The sequence below is a fragment of the Antennarius striatus genome, chromosome 23 (genome assembly GCF_040054535.1).
Source record: "Antennarius striatus isolate MH-2024 chromosome 23, ASM4005453v1, whole genome shotgun sequence".
NCBI lineage: Eukaryota > Metazoa > Chordata > Actinopteri > Lophiiformes > Antennariidae > Antennarius > Antennarius striatus.
In genome coordinates this window covers 2,840,916-2,867,712 of record NC_090798.1, presented here as the reverse complement: position 1 = coordinate 2,867,712, position 26,797 = coordinate 2,840,916, and the positions used below count along the sequence as shown (strand labels likewise).

At 43.5% G+C, this 26,797-nt stretch overlaps 2 protein-coding genes across 6 annotated transcripts; both read left to right on the top strand.

Annotated features, from left to right (window-relative positions):
• Positions 1-16,284, top strand: LOC137590203 (solute carrier family 12 member 6-like). 4 transcript variants are annotated; one of them, XM_068307660.1, is made up of 28 exons: positions 1-120; positions 3,054-3,276; positions 6,503-6,597; positions 6,914-7,042; positions 7,771-7,917; positions 8,008-8,062; positions 9,647-9,777; positions 9,865-10,106; positions 10,187-10,314; positions 10,387-10,572; positions 10,672-10,836; positions 11,026-11,124; positions 11,287-11,344; positions 11,424-11,598; positions 11,875-11,993; positions 12,095-12,193; positions 12,274-12,393; positions 12,588-12,692; positions 12,773-12,941; positions 13,077-13,272; positions 13,400-13,569; positions 13,655-13,786; positions 14,259-14,366; positions 14,793-14,816; positions 15,243-15,317; positions 15,455-15,687; positions 15,820-15,953; positions 16,083-16,284. In XM_068307660.1, exons 2-28 carry the CDS (start codon positions 3,063-3,065, stop codon positions 16,172-16,174), a joined length of 3,600 nt encoding a protein of 1,199 aa, XP_068163761.1. In that variant the 5' UTR covers positions 1-120; positions 3,054-3,062; the 3' UTR covers positions 16,175-16,284. The 4 variants fall into 4 exon arrangements, with proteins under 4 accessions (XP_068163761.1, XP_068163762.1, XP_068163763.1 ...); XM_068307661.1 differs by lacking the exon at positions 1-120 and adding an exon at positions 835-851; XM_068307662.1 differs by lacking the exons at positions 1-120; positions 15,243-15,317.
• A 2,010-nt stretch (positions 16,285-18,294) lies between these two features.
• Positions 18,295-26,264, top strand: tox4b (TOX high mobility group box family member 4 b). Of its 2 annotated transcripts, none has more exons than XM_068307669.1 (9): positions 18,295-20,509; positions 20,633-20,701; positions 21,632-21,919; positions 22,000-22,260; positions 22,741-23,061; positions 23,334-23,414; positions 23,902-24,552; positions 24,648-24,802; positions 25,008-26,264. In XM_068307669.1, the coding sequence occupies exons 1-9, from the start codon at positions 20,402-20,404 to the stop codon at positions 25,063-25,065; spliced, it is 1,992 nt and encodes a 663-aa protein (XP_068163770.1). In that variant the 5' UTR covers positions 18,295-20,401; the 3' UTR covers positions 25,066-26,264. The 2 variants fall into 2 exon arrangements, with proteins under 2 accessions (XP_068163770.1, XP_068163771.1); XM_068307670.1 differs by having other exon boundaries at positions 18,307-18,389.
• The last annotated feature ends 533 nt before the right edge of the window (positions 26,265-26,797 follow it).

The following is a 26,797-nucleotide window of genomic DNA, read 5'->3' as shown; positions in this document are numbered from 1 at the left end:
TGGGTCGGCTGAACAGAAAAGTGCCGAGAGAGCCTGGGAGAGGAGCCAAATGTTCCAGATGTAACATTAACCGAAAACAGCCATACTGCGGAAGCGTTTTTCAAGGGAAACCGGAGTCAGGTAGACGCTTTACGTAAATAATATGTGGTTGTTTTTTTTTAAGTTTAAGTGGACATTTGTCGCAGTCACTGAAATAGATCCGCGGACTAATCAGCAGCATGGCTAGCCTCCGGTGAACGTTAGCATCGGCTAGCTGCGCCGACTGTAGCGAAGGGGCAGCGACCACCTCCACTGATACAGTCCGGGTACAGTACCTGCCTCCCAAGTGATGCCTCGGTGCTTGGCACACTGCTTTTCATTGAGCTCTTGTCAATTTATCTTAAAATGAAACCACGTCATCGTCAATAACATGGTAATTACTCCGCCAATTTAGCTCCAATCTGCCGGAAGCTTTTCTGATTTTAGCCCGTTTTGAACTGAATTGAACTGAACCCAAAACCAATGTCCTCAGACAAATGCCGCATTCCTCTCGTCACGGCCGTGTAAGGGTAAACCACAACAACATATGTTCATAATTTTAATATGTCGCCAGCTCTGACTGTGTGCTAATATCGGGAGATGTTAAGCCGGTTCAAGCCAGAATTATTATAGCTATGTTAATTGGCTTAGAATGGCAACTGAGCGGTGGTTAGCAGCGAGCATCACATAAACACAGGCAGCTTTAATAAGTTGCTGATTGGAAATAATCAGTCGATGTTTATACCGATTGATCAAACCATTATTTCCTACGTGTTATCTCGGGGATCCCATTAATTACACGTGCAGAAACCTGAGCGTGGGAGAAAATCTAGGTAAGCCAGCCGTGCGACATCACCTCCCTTATTTTAACAGTATACAGTACTTATTTATTCTAACCTGTTGTATTTTTAATTAAAGGGAGGAATATTCAGATTTTAATGTTAAATCACGGTAGAATCTGGAACGTTCCAGCCTTTTTCTGATGTTAAAACTTCCCAGATTTCAGAACCATTAATACAGCCTGTAAGAAGAAAATAAAGCAATATGTGGACCAGTTGCGTACCACGCTGTTGATTTAGCATTTGAGAAGAGTATTATTTAATATTTGCTCTATCAACACTCTACAATGAAACAAAAGGCCTTATCAGTTGTAAATTTGTGATATGTTACATATCAGAATACGTCTCTATAAGAGCAGCCTAAAAATAGCAAACACTAAAGCTGCACTGCCTGAAAGGAGACCAAAGTCTGCAGCTTTACTGCTTGAATCAAGTGCGGACAGACAGTGGAAACACCCTTTATTCAATATCACAAAAGATAATTTTGCAATATCTCTGTTGTGGGTAAGAATCCAGTGTACCAAAACACATTTCATTTGCACATAAGAAAGGAGTAATGCCTCTTGGTTGTAGAACTGAGACATGTGGTGAAATGCTGGATTTAAGTCTTTTCTCTGATGTTTCTGCTCCATCTGAAGACATGTTATACTGCAGATTTGTAACTGTCTGTTGGTGTGATTGCGTTTTTCTAGATTTATAACAAGCAGGGTTTTCTCGAGCTATTCATACACAGCAGGAAGCGATGGGTCCTCGGCATCCTTGCTGATTTGGAACTTAGTGAAACTGAGGGAGAAAAGCTTCCTGTTTAATTTGACAAATAAGTAATCTGTCTCCACCCTTTCCATCCGTCAGTGTGGAGAGACTGTGCTGGTGAGACCGGCAGCATTATAAAACAGGGGAATGCTCTGTGCCTCTGCATGCAGAGTAGGAGAAAGCAGCCAGCAGATACAGGCACAACCGGTTGGAACCGCTCTCCTTTAATAATTAAATTATAAACTGAGCGGAATAACATCTCTGCCGTAGCCACCTGTTGTGTCACTTTTTCTCTCAGCCATGAAGGAAATGTTACAATTGACTTGAACTTGTGGTTCATGGTGGTTACTGTTTTACAGCTCCTTCATCCAGAGAGGTGTTTCTGAAACACGACATCCGTGTTGAAAATGCCACCAAAGTCACTGTAGTGTGGTTTTATTCACCACGCAGTACATCCATATTGAATACACAAAGAAAAGAACTAATTTTTCGAACAAACTTACGGAACTCTCGTGTATCATATTCAGTGTAGTCAGTTTTTAAAGACGTTTTTCGCTCTTTTGTTTGCTGCAGGCATGTTGAAGCTTGCATTTGGTGACTTGAGGTTTGTAAGGGGACTGAAAGGAACAAAACTGACACGCTTAAACCACTTGCTTTTATGCCATTCATGATTTATTTTATATCATACTTAAGTCATCAAAAGTGTTTAAGTATTAAAATTCACCAGAAGCAGTTGATAGCACTAATATTTAATTGCATGTTTAATAGAAACTGTGTTCCTTTTTATGTGTATTTAAGCTACTTTCTGATGAACAGACTGAATTAAGCTTTTTTTCCCTTTATCTTATTTCTCTCCTATCCTCTCCCCCACTTCACCTACAACCCCCACATGGCATCCCCTGCGCACTCTACAATCAGTAGACAGATATTTGTCTCTGAAGTGCATGCCTGACAGATTTTAGTTGGGAAACAGCAGAAAATAGTTCAGGAGATTGTTTCCTGAGCCGCCGTCGTTAGATAACAAGACAGAGTAAACAAATTGTAGAAACTATTTCAGTGCAGTTTAAAGTGAAAAAAGAAATCACAGACTGCACAGGAAGTGGATCCCAGCTTTTAAGTAATTAATAAAATCTTTTGTAATTTTAGAACTCTGTTGTATTTTTAAGGCTTTTTTTTTTTCTCAAAACCCTTTCAAACACACACAAAAAAAGCCTGTTTTGGATTTTGTTTCACATGAGTGGTGGGAGCCAAACCCTCAGTTTCAATGGAGAAACGCAGCAGCAAAAATTCAAATTGTAGCGACCGCCGCCACCTCAGCATCACCTGGGAAATAGCCTAGAACAGCCCCACTAGCTCGTCCTTGTCTGCTCCCCAACCCCGTTCCCCAGTTCCCACAATCCATCTCACTCAACACTCCTCCCCTCCCATTCTACTTTCTCCAAGCGGGTTGTCATGGCATCGGTACGCTTCACCGTAACACCCACCAAGGCAGAGGACCTCCCGGGGCTGTCGGACACGTCGCCTGACATCAGCTCCCGTTCCGGCGCCCGCGTGCGCTTCGGCTCCAAGGAGAGCGTCAACCGCAGCGACCCGCTCAGCGAGGTGTCGGGAGGCGCCACGCCGGGAGGAGGGACCGAAACGCCGGACCACAGCAGTTTGGAGCAAGGTGACGGAACACGACCACACAAATCAGTCATCTTCACTTTAGTTTTACAGTCATGATTGAAACGTACCATTATTGAAAGAATAACGCCGACCAGGAGACTGATTGATGTGTGACTGTTAAGAAATATAAAGCAGATCACGCCTAGTCTGCATACCAAGGCGTCACTCTGATGTATCATCCTATTTGGATTACGACAAACGTCGTTTAATCCATATGTTAAAGCTTCTGCCATGTAATGATGCAATTCTTGATAGAAACACGTGATGTCTCGCCTTATTGAGCAATTTCACCTCCACAGTTAAACTAATCTTTCTCAAACACACGTATCCATCCAGATGTTCTCAACACATCTGCTTAGAAGTGAAAAAGCGACACTTACAACAGCAGAAGTTGCTTGAGACTCATTACATTTTGGAGAAATTATCATTCAGTTTCTCAGTCATTCATTTACAGCCGTCTGTTCATCCATAATATTGCAAACAAGTGCTGATAGTGGATAATTTGACGCTGCGATAACTGAGTGAATTAGCATAAACAAACAGAGGCTAAAGCAACAGATTGTGTTGTAGATCGGTTCTCTTGTCGTTATGTTGTCTCAAGATCAGACGTCGAATACTTTTGATGTAGAAGAAATACAGTCTGAAACCCTCGAGGGGAAAAGACTCAGACATTTGGCCTCTCGGCGTTGTCACTGACTCGCATGTCCATGTTGAACACACACATGAACACACAGGCACCACGTTTCTGAAAGATACTCAGGATTGCAGCATTTCAGAGGAATGATGAGATTCCCTGGAAAAAAAGACATTTGTCTCATCCTCACGCGTGCCTCGAATTTTCTTGGTCGTGTTTTATGGCTCAGTCAGGTTGGCGCCTCGATGAGAGATTTGTCATTTCGGTCGGTTCAGAGCGAAAGAAACAACTGTTCAACCAGCTGTAAGCCTCAGCGAAAAACAGTAAAGCAAGTGTGTTGTGGTCACAGGGTAGATTTCACTTCTTCAGCTGCCTGCAGGAATCCACACTCTGAAAATATCCGGTGATTCCGACCTTTAACTAATGATGCTGACAGCAGTGACCTTTTTATTTGGACAAACAGGTACAGACGAACATTTATTGAGTCCACTTTGACATGGAATCATTGGGAATCCAGATTGAGATGAGAAAAAAGTTTTTTTTTCTTTCGACTTATCTGTGAGTGTTTACGAATCGCTGCAGTGATTGAACGTCGATGAAACTATCAGCTCTGTTTATCCACTCACGGTGGTTGCATAGAGGATGCCTCACGGTTTTAATAAACTTCTATAAATAGCGACTGAGCTTCTTTAATGCGATTGAGTTCCGATTAGGCGGTGTGACAGAGATGGAGACGGCTGAAGATGTGACTGGATGTCCTAAGCTGGAACAGAAAAGTGGTTGAAAATGACTGAGTCAGGATCCAGACAGACGGGGAAAAGTAGTCTATGATCCATTATTTTCAGTACAACCAAGTCAGACGGGGAACACAGCGTTCCTACATGCCGTACACACCTGACGCCGGCAGCTTTCCCCTTCGGCGGTCACTCACACGACCGTATGCTGAAGGAGGCGGAGCTCAGATGTTTTATTCTCAGGTGGACGACGTCTCCGTGGGGAATTCTCAGGCAGACACACAGCTGTGTTCCTCTGTGAGCTGACAGTGTAGGAACTGACAGAGGACTGTTATTTTTCTGCGTTAATCACTCACAGGTAACCTTGGATCGCTGTGTGCGGAAAATGCCCGATTGACTTTTTTTAGAAGCCGTACTTTCAGGCTTCTGTCAAAGTTCTCCACAGTTCATCAACTCTCCAGGAAGTAACAGCTGAAGAGTCTTTGCGATTGTGTTTCACGGTTGATCAGGTTGGGTCAGAAGGGTGGCGCCGTTGATGACGGTGTGCTTTCAAACGTTGTTGTCAGCCTTCTTATTCCTGACAGTCCTGATAAACAGGTCAGGCCCTAAACATGTCCGAACAACATTCCCAGCACAGATGTTTTTCTGCACTCATGACTCCGATGTGGTAAATAAAATGTTGAGGAGCAGTTAGCCCATAGTTTGATTTCTTTCCTTTCCAGGTTTGGTTGCAGATGCTTGTTAGTTAATCTTTTCCCGGCACGCCAGCCGGCTTCAGCCACAGAATGCGGTGGAGTCACTTTCACACTCACCATCTTTAGCCGAACAAGGCACCGCAGACGGAATGGGAAGCTGTCGCCCACTGACCAAATGCTTTTTTTTTTTTTTTACTTTATATGGATTTTGGATTTTTCTAGTATTGAACCAGCTGTGAGAGAGGTGGGGGTAGAGTCCTCTCGTTGTTCTTGTTTCACCTTATCCCTCCTTTTTGAGGGCTGTTTGACTTGCCCCTCCTTACAAGGACTCATTGTTGAAATGTTTATCTACGAAATGGGACGCCCCTCCTTCTGTCAGAGATCAGTCACATTCTGGTTCAGATCATTATCACAGACATTTATACAGCAGTCAGATATCTGTCTCTCTCTCTCTCTGCCACAGCAGTTTCTTTATCTACTGGATCAGACGTCTGGTTTTTTCAGATGTCCCTTGAAAACCTGAAAGTATTCTAGTTCTGTAGAACAAGAGAATAGGTAAAAACATGTAATATTTCTAAAGCTGGTACTAAAACAATCCAATCAGGGTATGTTGATATAGTTATATATCATTAATTCGCAACATGTCCTATGTTTGCAAAGCGTTCTGGGTGAATTGGAGATTTGTGCAAACCCATTTGAACAAATGTTCTTTCCCCGATGTGTGTCTTAAGTCATGTGTGATGGCGTTAAACGTGGCCTGCCGTGTGACCGTTGGCGTGAGTTCGATGGAGCGGGAAGGAAAGCGTTGTTGCTGACTCAGGTGTTGCCGATGCCGGTCGCCGTGCCGACTGAAGCAGAACTGAACCAGCGACACGGCGATCATTGCGTCGAACCGTTGACGCCTCGACCCCACCAACCTCATCATATTTCCCTTAAATTTTAGCTCTTCCAGTATTTTTTATCTAGGGTTTATTGATGTGAAGGAGAACAAAATAACAACATGAGCAGTTTTCCCCTCTGCCTGTGCTGATCTGTCTGTTTTTTACTCAGAACAAGAGAATGATTGTTCATGAAAATAGGTTTAATGAAGTGAAAATTTAACCCGTGTATCGTTTGAAGACCCTGTTCCTTCCTTTTAATCCTTGTCTCTGTTTTTTATACCAGGTGATGGCAATTCTAAAATCTCAAGCGTCTACATCAACAACACTCACGGCGTGGACGATGACGACTTCTACGACCGAAACTTGGCCTTATTTGAGGTTGGAAACGCCAAACTGACCACGTTCTAGTCAAAACCACCTGGTCTTCATTAATGATGAGAATATTGGCTACTTAATTTGTTTATTAGACAGTAATCTTGTCTCTTGAAGCCAAGAATAAACCAACATTTGGCTGGTGGGTTTAGATATTAATAGATGTTCAAGTTCCCTGGATAACAGTACTGTGTTCCAGCTCCCCTTTTTTTTAATAGAAGTTGTCCATTCTTGCTCTTTTTCTGGTCCACGTTCTGTTCTCGTGCATCTCATCTATTCTCTTGTTTCACTGCTTCCCTTTTTTGTATTTTTCGCACCACAGGAGGAAATGGACACTCGGCCAAAGGTGTCTTCTCTGCTCAGCCGTCTGGCCAACTACACCAACCTGACGCAGGGAGCCAAGGAGCACGAGGAAGCTGAGATCATCGGGGAGAAGAAGAAAGCCAGCAAGGTATTCATGCCTTAAAAACCCTTGAGGGCGTTTTTAGCGTGTCGTCACTGAAGCAAACACACAAGAGCTGCACTCCTGGTTTACAAAGAATTCCCACTGACTTTCTGTCTAAAGATATATATATAAAGGAATTGATCTTTATTAGAGATCAATCCATTCATTTTAACAAATGATCACTGAACTGTAATTCCATCTTTACTGTCTTCTTGACTCTGCATCTGAAACTAAGTACAGTTTCTGCAGTCCTTGTTAATGAGCAGCCAGCTGGCTTATATTTAAAACAGTTGGTTCAGAGTAATTTACTGTTTCCTCCACGGTCTGACTTCATGTTTGCAGCGTTGGGTGCATCAGCCAACAGACTGTTAGGAAACAGAAGCAACTTTATCTATTTATTTTCAACACACTGTGTTTGTAGTGTAAACATTATTAGAAACCTGGTTCCTGGAGGAAGCTGAGTGATTCCCAGCACGGGGATATAAAATAAGAGAAATGTAGTGGATAAATAGGAAAGAAGGGAAAGTATTGGATGCATTTTTTTTTTCAAAACATGGAGATTCTATCGCGCCAGAGTGGAAGCAGGATGTGTTCAAACCTGATGCTGATAATTCAGGTGTATTTAGACCGCTGTAGCGCCAATCGTCTTATTGTTAATCTAGGTTTTCGAAAAGAAAACAATCCGACTTTGCTGCTTTCTTTGCTCACGATCGGCTCAACTTCCTTCCTTCCAGTCGCCACAGATGGGGACCTTCATGGGCGTTTACCTGCCTTGCCTCCAGAACATCTTCGGCGTCATCCTGTTCCTGCGGTTGACCTGGGTGGTGGGATCTGCCGGCGTGCTACAGGGCCTCTGCATCGTCTTCATCTGCTGCTGCTGTGTGAGTGGGGTGGGGGGGGGCAGACTGGGGGGGAGCGTGAGGCGAGGCCTGAAGGTTTTTGCTGAAATCTGCCTTTCTGTCTCCCTGTAGACGATGCTGACGGCGATATCCATGAGTGCGATCGCCACCAATGGAGTTGTGCCAGGTATTCCTCCAAAGACATACCCCCCCTATTAAAGACCTGGCAGGACTTCAGCACATTTACATAACGGTTCTGTAAAACCTAGGCCCCATTCTGTATCTGAGCTGTCAACAGACCCCATTAGAACAGGTCCAATATTAGAAGGGGAATAAAACCCTCGCTGTGCTCCTCTGTAATTTCTCTAATTGTTCTTCAGGATATTTTAACTCCTAAAGTTACCAGATGGAATTTGTGCAGCGATTCTAACCAGCGCTGCTTGGGTGGAACTTTAGAATGAGGAACATTAAGCAGGCTTGAAATTCTGCTCTTCTTCATGTACTCGTATAATATTTTCCTGTTAATATGGTTTTTCCAAAGAGAAAACAGCAGCTGGAGACGAGCTGATATGAAGCGAGTCACTGAATCCTCCTTTGTCGTCTAGCTTCAGCAGCGCTGACAATGTTTCTCTAATGAGTTTTGTTTCTGTTTGTCCTGTCTCCTCCCTCTGTCTGCCTCTCCCATCTGTCTGAACGCTCTAAAAAAAAAAAAGACCCAAGGATATTTATCCGCCATTGACTTTACCTTTCACTGGAACGTCTCTAGACAAATCCCCCGAATGAAAGTAGTGTGACATTTCTACCAGCATGCGACATTTTGATAATCGACTGAAGAATTAAAACCCTAAACGACAGAGAGAATAAATCGAGCACGTCTTGTTTGACATCACACATTTCATTCCACGCTGCTTAAGCCTCTCATGCTTTCTCACCATCCCAATTCAGATGGTAGCTAACAAACTAAATGTAATGTAAAGGAGTAATCAGATTGGTTTGGCTTTCCAAATACGACTCAGCTGAATTTTTTATTTTCAAATCATCACTTTTCCTTTACCTTACATGCATTCATTTAAAATCGACATCACACATTATTATGTTGAGCTTGCTGAATGTCCAGCCATGTACTGAATTCTAAATCCCAGTCGCCACTGACGTAGTTTTTCCTTCCAGTGCGATTCCCCTTGTGTGTGTGTGTGTGTTCTGTTTAAAAACTGGTTCAAATTGTATCAGCGACTCATACTCACTGTTTAAACTCACTTAGATTACACCTGCATGAGGAACGTTGTTTCCACATAGCTAGCTAGTTAGCTGCATAAATAAAGACAGTATCTTAAAAATGCAATATTTTAGTTTTAAAAGAAACCCACAATAAGGTAAACACCGCAGCAGTCTGGATTCTGTGCTTCAAGTGAGGCCAAAATAAACAGTTGTGAGTCATTTGCAGATACGATTTAACCGAATATCTGCTCTGTCTTCTTGTTCCAGTGCGTCATGTAAAACATTATGCTTATCTCCTCAAGCATACGATGACTTATCTCATCATCTGTCGTCTTCTCTTTCTCTTTACAACCTGAAATCATGATGTTACTAACGTTCATCCTTCTCTCTCTCTCTCCCTCCTTTTCTCTCTTTTCTTTTTATGTCCCATCTGTTGTTCAACATCTGTCTGTCTGTTTTCCCCATCATTTCCCATCTCTTCACTTTTCCCCTTTTTCTTACTCCTCTGCTGCCCCACTCATCCCCATTCCCTCTCCTCCTCATCCTCCTCCAGCGGGAGGTGCCTACTTCATGATCAGCCGCTCTCTGGGTCCGGAGTTTGGGGGGGCAGTGGGCCTTTGTTTCTACTTGGGCACCACCTTCGCTGGAGCCCTGTACATCCTGGGAGCCATCGAGATCCTTCTGGTGGGCTAATATTGTTGTAGAAATAAAAGTTTCATTTTTGTATTTAAGTATTTATTTATTGTGTCGTAATTTTGCCCCCCTCTCCAGATGTACATGGCACCTAAGGCGGCCATTTTTGAGTCCAAGGAGCCTGAAGGTGAAGGGGCGGCCATGTTGAACAACATGCGAGTTTACGGCTCCATCTGTCTCCTCCTGATGTCCTTGCTGGTCTTCGTGGGCGTGAGGTACGTCAACAAGCTGGCCTCCATCTTCTTGGCCTGCGTCATCGTTTCCATCATCTCCATCTACATCGGCGCGCTGGTCTCCGCCTTCAAACCACCAAATTTCCCGTAAGTGTCGATTGATACATTTTCCCAAAATTCACCGAGCGTTTGATCCGTGTCTGATTGATGGACGGTTTCGTACACAGGGTATGCCTGCTGGGGAACAGAACCATCAGCGGCCACGAAGTCGACGACGACCACTGTGCGAAAACCATCCTCCTGCCGAACACGGAACCTACGGAGAGCGCCGACTCCAACTTCACATTCATTAACGGTAGGAGCACGTCGTTCTCTCGCAGGCGTTCTCAGTTACAGCTTTTATCTCAAACTGTACGCCTCCCCTTAGAAAACAGCACGGTAGGCCCGACCTTTGACCCCAGCGCTACTCCTGCTCTGGTGGACAAGACAACAAGCATTTGGGAGCATTTTTGCAGCGGCACTGAACTCAACGCCTCCTGTGACAAATATTTCATCTCCAATAACTTCTCAGAGATTGAAGGGATCCCCGGTTTGGCCAGTGGAGTAATTTCAGGTAGATGTGTGTGATGTGAAGCGTTATTTCGATGATCAACACAGCTGGACAGAAGACAGCCATATAACTCCAGGAACACGTTGAATCTGTTCTCTGCAGAGAACCTGTGGAGCTCCTACCTCACCAAAGGGGATGTGGTGGAGAAAGTCTCCCTGGCTGCCTCTTCTGATGCGACTCCAGCCTCCACTCATCACCCCTACGTGTTTGCTGACATCACCACCTCCTTCACGCTGCTGGTGGGCATCTTCTTCCCCTCTGTCACAGGTGAGCGCGACTATCAGATTACGTAAAATACACTCACAAAGCTTTTGAATTAACACCAAGAGGTATTATTAAACATTTAAAATGAACCATTAACCATGTTTATGCTTAATTTTATTAGAAAAGTTAATTCGGCAAAGAAAATCATCACTTTACCCATAATCATTTTAATGATTTGCTTCCTTTCCTCAGGAATCATGGCCGGTTCAAACCGGTCGGGGGATCTGAAAGACGCCCAGCGCTCCATCCCCATAGGAACCATTTTTGCCATCCTCACCACGTCCATCGTCTGTATCCTTACATGATCAACTATGCATTTGAAGTTGGGTTTTACTTTATATTTCCTGGTTTTAGCGCGTTTTAGTTTTAGTGCTCTGTAATGTTTCATCTTAAAAGACACGAGATGTGATTGTTGCCTCCAAGGTTTGTTTCTCCTTAGTGCTGTCCTCCCAGACCTGAGCAATGTTGTTTTGTTTGGCGCCTGCATCGACGGGGTCGTCCTCAGAGACAAGTCAGTTCATCCACCTTTGTGTTAAACTCAAGTTTAAGCCACACATGAGAGTCTTATTGATGGCGTTTGTCTCCTACAGGTTTGGGGACTCTGTCAAAGGGAACTTGGTGGTGGGGACTCTGGCTTGGCCCTCTCCCTGGGTCATCGTGATTGGTTCCTTCTTTTCAACGTGTGGCGCAGGCCTCCAGTCGCTGACAGGAGCTCCACGGCTGCTGCAGGCCATCGCCAAGGACAACATCATCCCCTTCCTCAGGGTGAGAGGAGTTCAGTTTCTCATGTCAATGACAGGGATCTGAAACTGGTCGATCAGCAAGCAACAGATGTACTCTGTCAGAATGTATGATGACATACATAGTGTTTGCATTCTGTATAGAGATTCTTTATTTGGTGTGTGTGTGTGTGTGTGTGTGTGTGTGTGTGTGTGTGTGTGTGTGTGTGTGTGTGTGTGTGTGTGTGTGTGTGTGTGTGTGTGTGTGTGTGTGTGTGTGTGTGTGTGTGTGTGTGTGTGTGTGTGTGTGTGTGTGTTCCAGGTGTTTGGCCATGGGAAGGCTAATGGGGAGCCCACCTGGGCTCTGTTGCTGACGGCCCTGATAGCTGAGCTGGGGATTCTCATTGCCTCCCTCGACCTGGTGGCTCCGATCCTCACCATGTAAGACACGTAGGGTGTGTGTGTGCGTGTGCGTGTGCGTGTGCGCGCTGGAACTTTCTCCCTCAGGGGATCCACTTTAATTATTTTATTTCTTGAAATAGGTTCTTCCTGATGTGTTACCTGTTTGTAAACCTGGCCTGTGCACTCCAGACCCTCCTGAGGACACCCAACTGGAGGCCACGCTTCTCCTACTACCACTGGTACTTACACACACACACACGCAAACACACACACACACACATGCATTCATAAACATATTGTTCTGCACCTCTGTGTCCAGGTCCTTGTCGTTTTTGGGGATGACAATCTGCCTGGCTCTGATGTTCATATCCTCCTGGTACTATGCAATCGTTGCCATGGTGATCGCAGGAATGATCTACAAATACATTGAGTACCACGGGTAAGTTGCCATGGAGATGTACCCCCCCCCCCCCATAAAAAAAGATTTTGCATGAGTTCCTGTACAGCGTGGTCAGGAGCTTTGTTTCTGTGTGTAACGTCTGTGTGTCGTGCCGCCTCTGTTTTACTAAGTGTTTGTTGGGTTTGCAGTTCCACAGTTCATGTTATATATTCTATATATCATGTGTGTATCAGAGCAGAGAAAGAGTGGGGGGATGGGATCCGCGGCCTCTCCCTCAGCGCTGCCCGTTATGCCCTCCTGAGGTTGGAAGAGGGACCACCACACACCAAAAACTGGAGGTAGAGTTCGATTTTGGTTGCTCTTTCTTCGTCTTACTCCACATCCATAAACACGCCTCTCTTTGCTCTTTCGTCTCCAGACCTCAGGTTTTGGTGTTGCTAAAGCTGGATGAGGACGCCCACGTCAAATCTCCTCGCCTGCTGACGTTTGCCAGCCAGCTGAAGGCGGGGAAAGGCCTGACGATCGTCGGCACCGTCGTATCCGGAAACTACCTGCAAAGCTACGGAGAAGCCCTCGCTGCTGAGCAGGTGGGAACTTCTGTCTTCTTAATGTCTCTGTGGAAACTGGAAAAAAGTCCAAAGAACATCAAGCTGGCCAAAAACGAGATCATAGAAATATTAGGATGAAAGCTTTAACAAGCATTTCCCTGTGTATTTGACCAGACTCTGAAGATCCTGATGGATAAGGAACGTGTGAAAGGCTTCTGTCAGTGTATTGTAGCGCAGAAACCACGTGAAGGTATTAGTCACATGATCCAGTCCAGTGGGCTGGGAGGAATGAAGCCCAACACTGTGGTGATGGGTTGGCCTCACGCCTGGAGGCAAAGCGAGGACCCTCAAGCGTGGAAGACCTTCATCAGTGAGTCTCAGAGGGTGGAGAATAATTCAGTACCATCTCATTGTTTGAGGTTGAAAATAATACAGAAGGTTGTCCTCTTTGTTTTTACTTGTTAGAAGGTTAACAGCGCCCCCTTTCTTTCTTCCAGACACAGTGCGGGTGACCACAGCAGCTCACTTAGCCCTGCTGGTGCCCAAAAACATCTCTCTGTTCCCCAGCAACAACGAACCCTGCACTGAAGGCTACATCGACGTCTGGTGGATCGTCCATGACGGGGGTATGCTAATGCTGCTGCCCTTCCTGCTGAGGCAACACAAGGTAGAAACATCTTCTTCTTCTTTTAGTTATTGTCTTTCCTGCATTGCCGTGTCTCTGATTGTGTTACTTAATATCTTCTTCTCAGGTTTGGCGCAAGTGTGGGATGCGAATCTTCACAGTGGCCCAGATGGAGGACAATTCCATCCAGATGAAGAAGGATCTGGCAACCTTTCTCTATCACCTGCGCATTGAGGCTGAGGTGGAAGTGGTTGAAATGGTACGGTTTTCCTCTGAGGGGGTTTTCAAGGACATTTTTACGTGTTCTAATTGTGTAATATTTTTAAAATATTCCTAATACAAACTTTTTGTTTTTGTTTTGTACTCAGGGAACTTAAAAGATTTAATTTGGTTTCTCTTTGCAATATGCAGAAGACTGAGTGAAACACTAGATTTAGTCCTATGCATGCAGGAAGTGTAATAAGAGTAGAATCCACACACTCGTTTCTTCGACTCCCATGCCTAAACCTCTGAACCAGACTGATCAGTCAGTTTTTTTGCACATTTCGATATCAGTCTTTTTCATCGTGCAGAACATGAGATTTAATGCTGATCCACAGCCCGCTAATCCAGTATGTGTCACCCCACTGCTCTAAGACAAGCACGCTGTAAGACAAACAGAGTCAAGTCGAGCTGTCGGTCTTTGATTACTTTTTTCCTCCTTTCTGAATACGAGTGTTTTGTCTTTGCAGCACGACAGCGACATCAGCGCCTACACCTACGAAAGGACCCTGATGATGGAGCAGAGGTCTCAGATGCTCAGACAGATGCGACTCTCTAAATCAGACCGGGAGAGAGAGGTAAGCTGCAACTGCACCTGAGGAAAGAGTGGCGGGGTCAGGGTTAGCATGACGAGATAGTTTTTATCAGATAAAAGCTTTATGAGAGGATTTATCTATATTCAGGTCAGCAGTAAAAGTCAGTCAAGATAAGACTTGAACGTCCTCATCTGACAGGTTCGCAGAAGAAGGATTTAGCTTAGGGAAGAGTGTGTCGTCTTGAAAGATCCCATGATTTAGCTTTGAAATTATAATTTTTCTGTCATGATCGCAACACGAATTTAGATACCAAAAAGAAACTTGAAACGTAATAATTACATCAAGATGCATTAAGCCGAAACATAACAAAGTCATTTTTAATTTGTCCTTTTTGATAATAAAATACGGAACAGCACCTCCACTTTGACTATAATTACGTTTTTAATAAAGTTCATATTGTCTCCTCAGCGAGTGCGTTGGAGTTTTGATGATGTAAGTTTTCTGGATACACTAATGTATAGCGTCAGCTGTGTGATGTCATGTAGACATAGTGACCTTAAATGAGAACACCTGAATCCTTCAGACAAAGGCAAAAAGTCTACATGAATGTGTGTTTTATTATATCTGTAAACATCTATAAATCTGTGTCTTTTATATAGGGAAAATGGAAAAATCACAGTTCTGCTAGGAAACGCTTTTTCTAGCAGCATTTGAGCCTTTGAGGAGTTGCTAAGAACAGATGTCACATTTATCAGATATTTTTTGTTTAATTTCTTAAAGGAGCCTTTATCTGAAGGATTCAATCAAGAGGAAATGACGCTCTAATGTGTCCCCGTAGGTAGCCTCGAACGCTTATCCCTGAGTAGATGCAGCTTTAGTTTTCTATTAGCAAGCCAGATGACCTTGTGTTGTCTGTAGGTTTATCTTTCCCTCAGCTTCAGGAGTCTTGGAGTCAACACGTCAAACAGCTCCAAGGGAAACGAAGACAGACAGGTACAAGGAGGAAGACAGCCAAGGGAGTAAAGAGTCGGGGAAATCGGGGCGGGGGGGAGCAGCGGCCTAGACAGGATAAACAGTCATTTGAGGTGCGTTAGGGGTGAAGATGTTTGTGCACTTTTCTACCAAATCAGGCCCAGCTGGTGAAAGACCGCAACTCCATGCTGCGTCTGACGAGCATCGGGTCCGACGATGACGAAGACACCGACGGCGGAGAGCGGGACAGGCCAGCCAGCGGCGGCGGAAGCTCGGAGCATCACCGACGAGTTCAGATGACCTGGACCAAGGAGAAAACGTCGCAGTACAGAGCCACACATTCAGGCTGCTCCACGCCCGAAGGCTTCAGAGATATGCTCAGCATCAGGCCGTGAGTGGGAAGAACACACCCGCTGTGATTCTAGGTCATTTAAAGGGTGTTTTAAGGCGCTTAAAGGAAAACGAGTTAATTAGCTGATAACAGAGCGGGATCGAGCCTAAGTGTGATCGTGTTGTCCTTCAGGGACCACTCCAACGTCAGGCGGATGCACACTGCCATCAAGCTCAACGAGGTCATCGTGAACAAATCCCATGATGCCAGGCTGGTCTTACTCAACATGCCAGGACCCCCCAAGAACCCAGAGGGAGATGAGAACTGTATCCTTAACTCTGAGGGTTGCACACTTTCACCTAATTTCCCATTTCATTTATTCATTTATCCTGACATCAACATCATCTGCTACAATTTTTAAAAAAATGCAGAATCATCCCTGAATTAATTTCCAGATATGGAATTCTTGGAGGTTCTGACTGAAGGGCTGGAGCGCGTCCTATTGGTCAGAGGGGGAGGAAGTGAAGTCATCACCATCTACTCCTGATTGGACAAACAAAAGCCAGCAAAAAATAAGAAAAACAAACAAATGCTGAAGCGAACCTGGGTGAGGTGGTGGGGTGTGAGTTCTAGGGGATGTGCCCCCCCCCCCCCCCCCCCCCAAAAAAAAGAGGCTGTCATTGGTTATGGCGTCAGTTGTCACTCCCACCTCACCTTTCCTCCCGTGTCCTCTCATCTTTACATTTTTCTGTCATAACAGGGGTTGCCATTCCACTTATGTCAAGCCACACAACTACTAACACAATTCCGTGTGTGTGTCTGTGTGTGCATGCATGCGAGTGTGTGTGTGTGTGTGTGTGTGTATGTATGTGAGAGAGAGAGAGAGCCGTCCACCTAAAGGAGGATTGGTTTGATGAGACAAGGACCAGTGTTTCGTTGGGTGTTTAGACGGCAGACCATCGAATGAGACAAAATCCAGAGTGAGAGGTTGTGAAGTTGTTCCACGGATGAGACTCAGGGTTGATTTTTGTACTGAACTTATTTTGGAGGCAGATGTAGAGTTGACTGAATGTCTTTCCTCTTTTTTTTTTTTTGAATTTTAAACCTCAATGCTTCATTTGAGGAAAACAAATATACTGCAATGAAGGGAAAAATAATTGTCAGCTTCATTTACATATCCTGAATAGGTTTCTTATTTCAGAACATTTTATCCACAGTGAAGCTCAAAGTCGAATAAATGACTTGTTTTCCTTTCTGTTTGTCTGAGCTCATATTGAGGCACATTTTTGGCCAAGTAAAACAAAAAAGAATGTAAAGAAAAAAACACTCAGAATTTGATTTACTCCTGCTACTCTTAATTTTTTACATGATTCCGATCATAAATTTGATTTCCAAAGTAATGTAAAAAACAAAAGTATGATACATAAAATTAAATTGATTAGCTCGAACTTTATTCAGAGCAAAGCGAACTTCTATTAAAAGTAAATTTTTTGATTAAGTTAAGTGAAATTTTTATTGAATTGTTTAGCCGTTTCTTGTTTTTTTCTATTTTGTTTTTGACTTTGTTGTATTGTTTTGTTTTTATCAGAAAAGGACCTCCAAATGCCTGCTACTCCATGACTCTAGTGAAAACAAATGGCATTTTTACAACTATACTGTATCTGCAAAAAAACAAAACAAAACAGAAGCACCACCAGTGCGCTCTGCTGCTACATTTAATGGGAATAACTGGGTGTCTTAAATCGGGGGGGGGGTATTTGTTTGCACCTCATTAATGGATTTGTGATGTCAGCCACCATCCCAGAAAAAACCAAAGTTAAATTATTGACAAGAAAGCTATCAGATGTCTTCTGAGTTGTGCCATTACTTGGGCCCACGTCAGACTGCGTGAGTCATCACGTTGGTATGTTAGAGATGATGCCGGGGAACCATGTGTGAAAACAAGTATTATTGACCCATTAGATTATTGTGGAGCGCACCACTGCCCTGCATGCTGTTAAAATGTCACTTGAAAAGATTTGTGTGTGAGTTGTATAGATGACACAGTATATTGTGCATTCGATTCCTCCTAATGAGAATATTGTGCTGCGTAGCGTGTGCTTGTGTCCCAAATCTCTGAACCTCAGCACCTACACTGAACCTGTGGACATCTCCTGCTTTGTTTGAATGCTTGTGTGACTGAGAGCTGGTGCGCTTGTTGTGAATGGATGGAGATGTAAGATAGACACATTTGATTCCAATCCTACACATTGGCTCAGTTTTATTTCTACAGTGTTATTGTGCAGGGATTCTTTTACGTTCATTGTTATTTCGGAAACATTGTTTTACTGCTGTACATAAAGACTAAAAATATCCCAAGTTTATCTTTTTTTAATTACATTAATATAAAAATGAATCATAAAAACTTTGCTCGAAAAAATATGGGAATAAAGCAATTTTGAAGTAAAAATGACAGTTTTTGTGAGGTTTTTTGTTTTTGTTTTATCATAATTGTTTGTGTCTTTATTGCAGATATTGGTACTGTGGTGCTTAGATAACTTGTTTTTGGAAAGTGAAAAAATATCACATGAATACTTAATTACCCGTCTTTTATTTTGAAATGGTAAGCTTCCGCTTCTGCGTGATGACGTCACGTCCATTTGTACGTACAATCCGGAAGCCAGTGTCCTGTCATGTATGAGGAAATCAGTTCTGGGCGAAGTTCACCAGCAAAAGTAGGATAAAAACAAAACATTAAACAGATTTCGGGGGTGAACATGGAGGTAAGAGTAGATAGTATTCGAAACTTTTGACCTAATAAAAAAAAATCACCTTTGTCCTCACGTGATGATCAATTACAAAACACGATGTTTATTTGACATAAACACAATGATGGCCTGGTGACGAGCGGATACCCGGCTGTCCAGTGACTAATCCCCCCCCTCCTCAAAACATTTAACTGCAATTTATTTATTTCCCTTATGGCTGGCTTCAGTCGCTTGTTTAATTGTTAGTAACCGCTCTTGAAAACCATCAGAATTTACAATTCTGAAATTACATACAGTCTTGTATGTATATGTTACATTGTAAACCGCATCGTGTTGCCTTTAATGTTTTCTTGAGAAATTACCCGACATGATCCTCTTATGAGCGAGACTGAGCGTCAAGAAAAAAAATGAAATGACAAAAAAAGCTTAAACACAGTAAATAGAATTATATTCCTTGAAATATTTTTTTAAAAAAACAATCTGATTAACAACATAAAGCTGTTTGTAAGATGCACTGAAAATTAGAAATGATACGACACAAGCCTCTAAAATACACACACACACACACACACACACACACACACACACACACACACACACACACAAACACACACAAACACACACACACACGCACAAAGCTTAACTGACACTTGTGTTGGAATAATATCAAAGAAATGGACAGGTTACTCTCATTAACCGAATCTGTGTTTAGCCGATAGAAAAGAAGGACATTTAAAATAAAAAACGTCGTTGGAGTGTGCGTCACATTGGCTTCTTAGATTTTGAGACTGAACACAATTTCTCAGGGGTGTAATTCTAAGTGCATATACAGTGTCAGCGGCAATATAATCAGTGACAGCATTAAACAGTAGTACGACAAGGATTTTACTGTACAGGTATAATGAAATTGGAAGAAAAATGGTTCTTCAATTTTCCAGTAAAATATAATTGTACATATAATTTCATATAAATGTTACATGTACAGTATTCTTTTATTCTAGAACTATTGGACCAATTCATACATGACAGTATTATAAACTACAGTATATTAAAAAATGTCTCTAATGAACTAATGTGTACATTTTTAACTACCAATACATCGGCGTTGTGTGGACCAATACAACTTCTTGTTATGCATCGGTGAACGTGCATTTTGCATATCGTTGATATGCAAAATTAGTCCTTAATCCTAAAACTAATATTGGGAGGTAATAATTATAGTGATAATACAATTATTGATAATTATTTTTATTGCTAAGGGTGGAGAACGCAGCCAACTACCGCAATTATATTATTATTTTCCCCCATCTCATTGTTCTTCTATTTTTGTGTTTCTGTGTTAACTAACTGGTTTTATTCTGAAACGTCTCCTCGGGCTTCCGGTGTTGTCCTTATTTGGTTTAATCACTTCCGTTTATGTCACGCACGATCTGTGGCTCTGGATCCATTGAGCTGCCTGGCCCGGGCCAGCACGAAGAAAAAAAAAAGGGGGGGATTCGGTTAGCCTTCCTTCCCTATCTGACACCTTGAAAATGACACTTGTCGTAGTCTTCTTTAACAACATCACTAGTGCGTGAAAAATATCTTGAAGCTGCGGCTATTGACTGAATGTTTCGTTCGGGGTCCGACAGACAAACAGGCGCCAGGCTGGCCGTGAAGTGGAGAGTGCTTGCGGCTTTGCGTCAAAGCCAGCTAAAGCTAAACCGTGGTAGGTCGACTCAGCTATAAAGACCGGTTCCAGCCACGTTACCGCGGTAGCTAGCCAGTCAGGAGACGGGTTATTTTGGGACGATTACTGGCGTGCTCATGCTTCGGTGTGGTGTGAACTAGCCCCAAACATCTGTGGCAAACCTGTCAAGCGTCGGATACAAAAGAAAGAGCGTTTCAGCAATCCTCGACCATCGTTAGCTTTCTGGAACGACTTCCACCACTAATTTCAAGCACATGTTAAAAGACAGGAAAATTCGCTATATTGCGTAACGTCTTGGGCTGTTGAGGGGGCCTCATAGCGAGGCCCAGCTGAAAAGATGGACCTGAATTTTTATTCGGATTTAACCGATGGGACCGGGCAACACGACGGTGATCCAGAGTTCTTGGATCCGCAGGCTTTCAATGGATTTGACTCCGACAACAAGGTGACCCAATCTCGTGGATTAAGGCAGACATCTCAATCACACAAATGATGAATTACTTGTATTTCTAGGCTTCCTATATCTCTATTAATGGCTTCCTGTAATTCATCATCCTTACTGTTTCAGTTCCCTGGAGGTAATGACAACTACCTGACCATTTCTGGGTCTGGCCATCCCTTCCTCACCTCCTCAGAGGTAGGCCATTATATTTTGAATTTTGTGACACTGAATATATTCCATGACAGCTCTTTGTTTGTTAATGAGAAGCCTCCTCCTGTAGACAGATGTTTTTATAATCCATCCCTTCATGTAGGTCCGCATGTGGGAGGTGGGGTTCATGTTATCTTGCTCTTGTAAATATGGGTGCAACCCAAGCAAAGAAATTCAAATGAACCTAGTCATCAAAATCGAAATTTCTATTGTTACAACATAATATTTTAATAATACAGTAGTTTTGCTTCCTCAATTTAATTTCTATGTGATGTGCAAAGAATTTGCCCAGTTGCTCAGCCATTTTTATATTTGAAGTAAACAGTAAAGACAAATTAAAATCATTTCTTTTCAAGAGAGAAATAGAGATCTTCTCAAGCAGTCAACAACAATCTGATGATCAAAGAGAGCATGCACAAATCCTTGTGTGGATGGAGATTCTATTGCAACTGTTTCCTAATCTGTTTTAAAAAGAGTTTCTAACAAATTTATAAACTTGAACTCTCACATTTTAAAATGCAGCTGTCTCTTTGTTGTATTTTCATTGCTATGGTTTTTTTTTTTTTGTGAAGTCTGTATTTCCCTGTCAGGATCCTGATGGAATGAAACAATTTTTTTTCCCCCAGTGTTTCATGTCAAGCTTGCTTTTTGTAAAAGGTTAGCTTAGCATTAGCATTATCAGCTACAAAAGTGAAGCAGAAAAGAGTGAACGATCCAAAGATCGCTGCTAACCAGCTGATCTAAAGTGTTGCTCTGGCCCCTTAATTCAGAACTACATTCCACTGCTGATTCAGTGATCTGTCAGTGATTCTGAGATATTTGGAAATATTTCATGTTTTCCTTCAGATCCTCTGACATCCTTGATCTTCTCTTTGCTTTTGCTTCCACCCTCTCCTGATGCCATTCTTCCTCCAGACGTTCCACACCCCCAGCCTTGGCGATGAAGAATTCGAGATACCTCCCATCTCTTTGGATCCAGACTCGGCCCTCACTGTGTCCGATGTGGTGTCCCATTTTGGGGAGCTGTCAGACACCGGCCCCTCCGACAGCGTGGTGGTTCCTGGGAACGCAGTCGTCGAAGGGGACGACCCTTCATTTGCTTCGACTTTTGTTAATGCCCCCTCCCAGGGATTGGAGCACCTAAGTCTGGGAGTCATCAACCAGTCAGGTGGAAGTGCTTTGTTGGGGTCGTCTCTGGGAATGGTGAGGAGTCTGAAATGTGTCGAGTTATGAACGTGTCAAACGCTGGCGTCGTTCACTCCCGTCTTCTCTCCACCCCCCAGGATCTCGGTCACCCCATTGGCTCGCAGTTCAGCAGCTCCTCACCAGTGACCATCGATGTCCCGCTGGGGGACATGAGCCAGAGTCTTCTTGGGTCCAACCAGCTGACTACGATTGACCAGTCAGAGCTCAGCGCTCAACTAGGGCTTGGTTTGGGAGGCGGGAACTTACTTCAACGCCCACAGTCGCCAGACCATCCTCTGTCGGCCACGGCGTCGCCCACCAGCTCGCTGCAGGATGACGACATGGATGACTTCAGGAGGGTGAGTCTAGAGGCAGAGTGATGCTCTCTCTCTTTACATTTCATGTACTTGTTGCTTAAAGTCTTTTGAACTTGGGTTCAGACAATCAAACTACACAATGTCTTAAAATACTGTTTTCTCAGTAGCTAGCAAAACCTGATCGCGCAAAACAAATACACTTTTAGATTTGAGTCCAAGTATGCTGAAATCCATAAAGCTACACCTATTAGTTTCAGATCTTACTGGCTGTCTTCACCATTTCCCAATTTTGCCCTTGTTTTGTGTGTTTTTCCTTTGTTGCTTCGCATGATCATCAAAACACTTGTTAATTAAACAAAATGATAGAATTTAAAAAAAACTTTGCTCCAACATTACCAGAAAAAAGCACACGCTTTAAAGATCATTTCCAGGAAGTTGTCATGTTCCTTCTCACGTACACAGGATGAAAGGAAGGCCTTTGAAATTGCTATTTATTCTTGTTGTTATCCTGTGTCCAATCAGAGCGTCCTGGTGGAATCTCCTGTCTCCATGGCGCCCTCTCCTGGAATAATGTCTCTCGACCCATCCCTGTCTCAGTCCCCGCTGTCTGCCCCCGCTTCCAGCATTTCTCCGGCTGTTGGACGGAAAGGAGGAGCAGGAGGAGGAAAGAAGGGGAAGAAGAAGAAAGACCCCAACGAGCCTCAGAAACCCGTGTCAGCCTACGCTTTATTCTTCAAGGACACGCAGGCAGCTATTAAGGGACAAAACCCGAACGCGACATTTGGAGAAGTTTCAAAGATAGTAGCCTCCATGTGGGACAGCCTGGGGGAGGAGCAGAAACAGGTGAGAGGAAAATGCAGGGATTCCTGAAGTTATGGAAAACCTGGAATCTTCTTGACAATATTTGCAGCTTATATTGAAGTATTTTAACGGTTCATAAGTTCAGCTAAAAGAAAGTACAATGAATAAAATGCCGATGTTTTTGTGTGCGAAATCCTTCAGGAGCGTTACATTGGATCAAATCATAAACTTACAGATATATGTACAATATCATGTGAGCAGATTTAAATGCAGTTCACATCTCAGAGCTAAGTTCACACTTTTTTTTCTTTCAGGTTTACAAAAGGAAAAACGAAGCAGCGAAGAAAGATTATTTAAAGGCTTTGGCAGAATACAGAGCTGGCAAGATTTCTCAGGTGAGAGACATGAATTGCAGATCTTCCATTTTGTGATATTTGAGACACGACGTGAAGCACGAACGTCTCTTAGGAGTTTGTAAATTGTATGTTTTATCGTAAGTATTGTAATTGGTTGTTATGACTGAATGGAAATGGTAAAGTTTACACAACTTGCCCCAGAAAAAACTCTCCTCTTTCTCTGTTGCTTTGCTCCACATATCGGTAAATATTTCCCGTGAAGCTTCATAACCATTTAAGGCCAAAAGCCAAGCCACACCCACTTCTGAAAAGGGGCGTGGTCAGCCTCAGCTAGCTTACCCTCTAAGCCTCGTACATACATAGATGGTATATGACCAAAAGGCTACACAGACACCCCATAATACAAAATTCAAGTGGGGTTTTAGGCAAGTAATTTCATTCTTATAGTAAAATTAAGTTTTGATCGTTAAGTCAAAGATGACCCACTGCCTGATTTGTAAAATGTTCTCCTTGTCTCCATCTCCAGACCTCCCTTCAGCCGCCCATTGAAGTCATGGACACGGCCCCATCGCCCCCACCTCCCCCTCCAGCCCCGGCTCCTGCTGTGACAGCCATACCTGTGACCCCCGTAGCCCCCCGCCCCACCAGGTCACAGCAATACAACCCGGAGGAGAACACCATCACCAACATCTGTACCTCTAATATCATTCTGGACCTGCCTCAGGTCACCACGCGCTCCCGCACCGGCGCCATCAAACCTCAACCTCCACCCGTAGCCACTCCTCCGAACCCCCCCAACGTGACAAAGATCATCATCAAGCAGACGCTGCTTCCCTCCGGCGGCGTGTCGGTCACCGCGACTGCCGCCTCGTCGCCGCGTCAGCCGCCTCCGCTGCAGCAGATGCAGAGCACCCCTCCTCCGCCTCGGCTGCAACAGATGGTGCACGCCCAGGCCCCCCCACCCCTGCAGGCCAAACCACGAGGGGCCGCCACAGCTCCGCCCCCTCTACAGATCAAGGTTGTCCAGGCGTCACGGCAGGTGGATGCAAGCGCGCCGATCATCGTGGCGTCAGGTGGGGAAACTCCTTCGTCGGCGTCCTCCGGTCTGACTGTTGAGGTGGGCCGATCGGCCAATGTGGTGACCCGTGGACAGGAAGTGACCAACGTCGAGGAAGGGGTAAGCTCAGGTTACTTAGACTTAAAACTCGCCGCTTGTTTTGACTTATTTGAAGCAAATAAAATTCAATATAATCCTCTCGTTCCGTCTCTCAGATGGAGGTGGAGGTGAATGTCGCCTCAGTACCGTGTGCGACGACTGCCGCCAGCCGCAACATTTGCGTCCGCGCCGGCTGCACCAACCCGGCTGTGGAGAGTAAAGACTGGGACAGGGAATACTGCAGTAACGAGTGCGTCGCCACGCACTGCAGGTGTGTACCAAAACCAGCAGCGACTGATATCAAGGATTCTGGGAAAACTTTTTTCTGATCACAGATCCTAGGAGTTCCTTTTTGAACATCTTGCGCAAAAATAAACAAGATTAAACGCAACCACATCAATGTCGTGCAATCATAGGATATCTGGGGACTCAATGAAGTTGAGAATGATGTCTTCCTTTCCTCTCTTCCTCCACAGAGACGTGTTCATGGCATGGTGCGCCATCCGAGGGCAGAACTCCACCACGGTAACATAGGGGCACGGAGGAGCTGACCTTTAGCCTCTGAGTAGCGCAGAGCGTAGAGGACAAAAGAACAAGATGTGAAATGTGAATGAATGAATCACAGCTAGGCTCAGGTTTCGGCACATAGTTTTCGTTTTATCATATGAACTTGAAGAAGACAAGACAGTCAGAGGAAAAGATAAAGTCACTACAACGTTCTTTTCTCAAATCGGCGACACCTTGGATCCCGGCGCAGATTAGTCCACTGGAATGAAAAGCTGATGATGCGTGAGAATGACGGCTCAGAAAAAAAGCCATGGATGATTAAAAACAATTTCAAAGAAAAATACAGAACAAACTAAAAACTTGTGCCTCTACACTTCCCTCTTGATCATTTATTGTGAATTTCAGATAAGGACTTGATAAAAAAAAACATTTTGTATTGATTTATGGTGTTTTTAAGTTGTTTTAAAATGTCAAAAAAATTAAATCATGAACTTGCAGATTGATTCAGTTCATTTACAAAAATTCCATTTTGTGTGTTTATGCGCTTCCCTTTACTGTTACATGGAGAATTGACAGATATGAATGAAATTTTGGAATGGGGTTACGATGAGTTGTTCTTCAGTAAAATGCAGAAGCGGCTGCTTCCAAGGTTTAACGTACAAATGAGCAACAATTTGACAAAGCACAAACAGTCTTAACTGTTGTTTCAAATCGTACGAGTGCATAAATGTTTACTGTCAATTTCGGCGAGGTGACATGTAATCTCTGCCTCCAGTCAAATGTTAAATGTCAACGATGCAAAGGATTTGAACATTCAGGTGTAAACAGGTGCTAAAATTCAACAAAGAAAAAGTGTGTTTTCTTGTTTTTCTGTTCTCTCCTGCTGTTAACGCCCGCTACGTAACCCCTGTGTTTGACATGTGCATATTTTGTTTTTACAAGGAACATTTGTGGTGAAAGTTGGTGTTTGGGGGTTGGGGGGGAGCAACTGGAAATAAAAACACCAGCTTTGACAACACTACTGTAAGTGGAAAGGAATACAGGATAAAAGCTTTACTTTCTGATACAGGTGTTCAATTGAATTAAAATGCTTTCGGCTCAAATAATCATGAAAGGGATGTATGCTTTTGAGAAATAACATTCCCAGTCAGATGAAATCGGTTTGGCTTAATGTAGATATCCTGGAAATGTTTTTAATGGTGAAATAAATATTTTGTTTTAATATATATCTGTGAATAACATTTTTGCCTTTCTGTATATATATTGCCAACTGTGTATATATATATATGTTATATGTATATAAATTATATATTTATTATATATATAATTTATATATATATTATATATATAATCATGTATAGCGGATAATCATTCAGTTAACAGTAAAAAAATAATTTACCGCAACACAAGGATGACGTCATCTTGTAGTTCCTATCGCGAGATTGACAGCAATCACAAAGTTTAATGACAATGGCGGGAAAACGTAGCATGGCGGGAAAAAAGCAGCATGGTCAACATGAGAGAGGGGGTGCTGTTGAGCAGCGCAACGCCACAAAAACATCCAAGGGGAAAAGTATCAAGAACAAGACAAGAATTTTTCTGGCATTTAGTCGTAGTTTTAATCTTCCACTTAAAAGCTTCCAGTTGTATCAAACCAGGTTACGAGGTCGCGCTGACGCCATTAAGGTTTTAACTAACGTGTGTTTATTATAAAAGCAAAGACTCCGAAGGGGAGGGAGAGGAAAAAGAGGCCCCCGGA